Source organism: Austrofundulus limnaeus, unplaced genomic scaffold (assembly GCF_001266775.1).
Source record: "Austrofundulus limnaeus strain Quisiro unplaced genomic scaffold, Austrofundulus_limnaeus-1.0 Scaffold453, whole genome shotgun sequence".
NCBI lineage: Eukaryota > Metazoa > Chordata > Actinopteri > Cyprinodontiformes > Rivulidae > Austrofundulus > Austrofundulus limnaeus.
Genome location: NW_013952855.1, coordinates 215,079 through 219,197, shown reverse-complemented (window position 1 = coordinate 219,197; position 4,119 = coordinate 215,079). Strand labels below are relative to the sequence as shown.

At 39.5% G+C, this 4,119-nt stretch overlaps 1 protein-coding gene across 1 annotated transcript; it reads right to left on the bottom strand.

Moving 5' to 3' along the window:
* Positions 1-153: 153 nt before the first annotated feature.
* Positions 154-2,110, bottom strand: sub1a (SUB1 regulator of transcription a; the record flags this gene model as incomplete). Its single annotated transcript, XM_014025049.1, is given in 3 exon segments — positions 154-1,035; positions 1,353-1,461; positions 1,991-2,110. Coding segments are annotated over 3 exon segments (309 nt in total), but the record flags the coding sequence as incomplete, so codon positions are not given.
* Positions 2,111-4,119: the final 2,009 nt, after the last annotated feature.

The window sequence follows — 4,119 nt, the reverse complement described above, 5'->3', positions numbered from 1 at the left end:
GTGTTGTATGGTTTCATTCCCTCTACAAATCACTTTATTTAACATTTGTGTTTATCATCTCGACTTCAGTTTATTGAATACAAATTTTCTTACAGGTATATACTTGAATAAATGAACATTTTTATTTTATTCTATGAACTACTGACATGTCTGTAAAATTCAAACTGTATTTATTTGCAGAAAATGAAATGGTCAACATGACTACAAATATTCAGCGCTTTCAGACCTCAAATAATGCACAGAAAACCAGTTCATATTCATTTAGAAACAATACTAAGGTTTTAACTCGAGTTCAGAAATCAAGATTTGGTGGAATGCTTTCACAAACACATTGCTGCCTTAAAGTCTATATTTGTCAACATCAAATCATTTGTTGTTACAGAGCTGGTCAGTTTGTGGAGATTCTGAKGCTCTAAAGCGTCTTTTCACTTATGTTTTTAAAGTAAATCAACAAAAATCATGACTGTTGGTTCCACATTTCATCCYTGGTCCTCAGAACGTTCTTAGAGCCGGCTCATTAGGAGAAAGGCTGGAGAAACTGTGCATGATGTTTTATTGTACAAACATTAAGTTAAAACTGGGATACAGAGGTTTTGTACAGAAGTCTCAAACCAAACGACTGACATTATCGACTCACAACTATGGATCTTATCACAATAATAAAGCCAGTTTCAACATTTGTCCTAAAATTTAGAGCTAAATAAACAAACACAAACAAAACAACTTTTACAGAAAGAAACCAATATTAAACCAGTCCAACACTTTTATTATTCAGTACAAAACATCACTATAGAGGAGTTACCATCAGCCATCTGATCATTCACATGAACACAAAGTATGCAGACGACYCTACATCAGGAAACTACAAATCTAACAAAACAAAAACAAACAAAATGTGGATTTACTCAAACTGCTTCATAAACATTAGTTCAGCAGATGACATCTGAAGGAATGATTATATTCTTTTAATGGCATCATCAATTTCTGATATCTGCTCTTTTAGTTGGTTCCACTGTTCAGGATTCAAGGCAATGCCTGAAAAATAAATAAATAAATAAAAATAAAAAGGTGAATTTTACATCACAAAGCAATAAAAACAATCTTCTTTAGTAGTTTAGGTCTACAGTCACTGTAAAATGTTTACATTTTTCCAGATGAGGATAAATGTGTTGCTTTCTCTGCAGCTCACTGAAACAAAGTGATTCAGTTTAATAAATATCTGCATGGATTTAGAACGTGATCAGAACATTCCTCAGAGGAGTTAAACTGATCAGCTGCTTTGGTTTTCTGATTTTTGCAGGTTGGAGAAACATAGCTACATGTGTGTGAGAGGAGCACACTGCTGTGGTTACCTTTCTTCCCCGGCTTCATTTCCCCATCTTGGTTCATCCAGTACTCCCTGATGTCGATCAGGACTTTGCCCTTGAAGTCTCTGACGCTGACGTATCTCATTTTACCGATCTGTGAGAAGCAGAGTCAGAGTTACAGAAGCAATCCTTCCATCAGCCAATACCTGACTGTTCTTACTCTGAGGTTCTGCACACTTATGGTTTTATTTAAGTAAAGATCAGAAAACTTACATGATTCCTTCACAGCTGTGAGACAGAGCGTGAAGTTATCAGGATCTCACAGATTTATCAGTTTGGACGTAKGAGAAATGAGCTAATGGCTWGTCAGAGCTGGACCAAGATGGAAGCAGACATTTRCTTATTTAAGGGTAAATGAAAACACAATCTTGACTCAGGCTGTGTGCTCGTTTTCCTCTACAAAACTTTGGTCTAAATTACAAAGTTGATGAAGGTTTCTTATTGTGAATACTTCTTACAGTTAATATAAAAACATGAGCTGGATCTTTGAAGGAGATTGGTACCAGCAGGTCRGAGCTATTAAAAGAAATGGGACACTGGCCTCAGCTCACAGATAGACTCTGCCTTTATGAGCTGGAGCTTTGAAAGAAAAGTTGAAACGATGAATCCTGCTTGTTGCTCACCTGGAACATGTTGTCATCACCATTATTGCTGCTCTTGGATGAACCGCTCGGCTTTGAGCTCTCTCCACTTTTTTGTTTCTTGGCTGGTTTCTCTGGTGGAGCCGTCTTTTTTCTCTTGGCCTAAAATCAGAGAAAATGCCTCATTATTTTCACAGACTGTAACTGGACATGTTTGTTATTGGTACATGAGCATGAGCTGGTTACCAGTCCTGCTAAGCTTGGGTCAACTGGACCCACAAGGTTCAGTTTTAAACCTGGAGTCTCAGGGATCAGGTTWACATGAGGGCAGCAGAAGAGCCATGGTAAACCAGGGGGGCGGCTGGGGCCGAGTGGTKAGRGGAGTYGTCCTGRRACTGGTAGAYTTCCAGTTCGAYCCCCCGTCCAGCTRWCTCAGTTGTTGTGTCCTTGGGCAAGACACTTCACCCCTAATGCCTCTGATGTGTGTCCCATCAGGGATTTGTACGTTAGCTTTGTTTCTAGTAGAGTGCTGTGTGAATGGGTAAATGAGGACACAGATTGTAGTGATTGTAGCTTTGAGTGTCCTGGTTGGATAAAGTCTTGTGTAACGATACAAGTACAGTCCATTTGGACCACACATGTCTCATTACACAGCTGTCAGATTATTATACAACAATGACCCAAAGACCTGAAGATAAAAAGTGGACWTGATACTCTGTCTGGTGATGTTAAATTAATTGATGTTAAATGTTGGGGTGGCTGTGGTAGAGTGGTTAGGGGAGTTGTCCTGGAAMCGGAAGGWTGCCGGTTCGATCCCTCGTCTGGTCGACTCAGTTGTTGTGTYSTTGGGCAAGACACCTTACCCGCCTTGCCTACTGATGGTGGTCAGAYGGTGGCGCCKGTGYATGGCAGCCTYGCYTCTGTCAGTKTRCCCMRGGSMRSYKKKGSTWCMATTRTAGTTTGCCATCATCAGTGTGTGAATGTSTGTAGTGTGAAGTGCTTTGAGTGTCCTGGATGGATAGGAAGGCACTATATAAKTRCAGTCCATTTACCATTACAATTACCATTTAAATCCTTAATTTGTTGCATCTTAACAAGAATTTCTTTGACAGATTTTTTTCCCTTCCTTTCTGATTTTGAAAAAGTTTCAAGCGAAACAAATATTTTGTTCGGTTTGCAAATTGTTGCAATTTGGACCTAATTTAAGTGAAACTTCTTCAGCCAGAAAAGCAAACTTCAGTTTGTTAACTGGCTGACGTCCTGTTAAACTGGGAACAAACGGTCAGACATGGTCGAGGTGAGCCTGCATGTCATTGTTGGCCCATGGAAAGAAATAAAAAGCTGCTTCGGATCAAAGGGCAGAAAAATTAGTGACAAAAGACTAAAACATCCCTGAGTGTTTATTGTGTCTGAAACTGTCAACTCACAAAAGTTTTACAAATAGAATAAAACTTTAAAATGTCAAACAATACATCTTAGTAAAGTTAAGAGGCAACACTTCTTTTCYTTTTACTTAAATATCCTGTAAAGAAAACTCATTCAAACCAGTAAAAAAATACCACTGAGGTAAAACATCGACCCTCACTAACAAATAAACCAAAGTCGACCAGATATCCTGACAGATACACTTTTTGTCCACAGCTCAGCATATCTTTATCCACAGTAATACTGAGTTTGTTCTCTATTTCAGTGTTTCTGGAGGAAGTGGTGCTCAATCATGTTGGAACAGAAAAGAGAGTCTTCCACTAAACTGGAAGCATAATGTTAAAAGCACCTGGAGATCATGGGCCAAACCCAAACCACTGACCCTCCTCCACATTTCACAGCTGGTGGTCAGCCATCCACCAAACCCAGAGTCACCCAACTGAGTCATTGATCAACAGAACGAACGCGTTTCAACTGCTGCACATCAGTCCACTCCAGAGCTGCGTTCACACTGCAGGTCTTACTGCTCAATTCTGATTTTTTGAAAAAATCCTATCTTTTGGTGTGAACATTACATTTTAAATGTGACCTGCATCAGACTCCAGTGTGAACGCTACACAGCACTGACGTGACACACATGCGCAGTAAAGAAGTGCTGTCTCATCAGCCGGCTTGTTTGTTTACAGAGCTAGCATGGATGCTACATTTTGCACATCGAATCTGTTGTTGTTTAATCAGAGCAGATT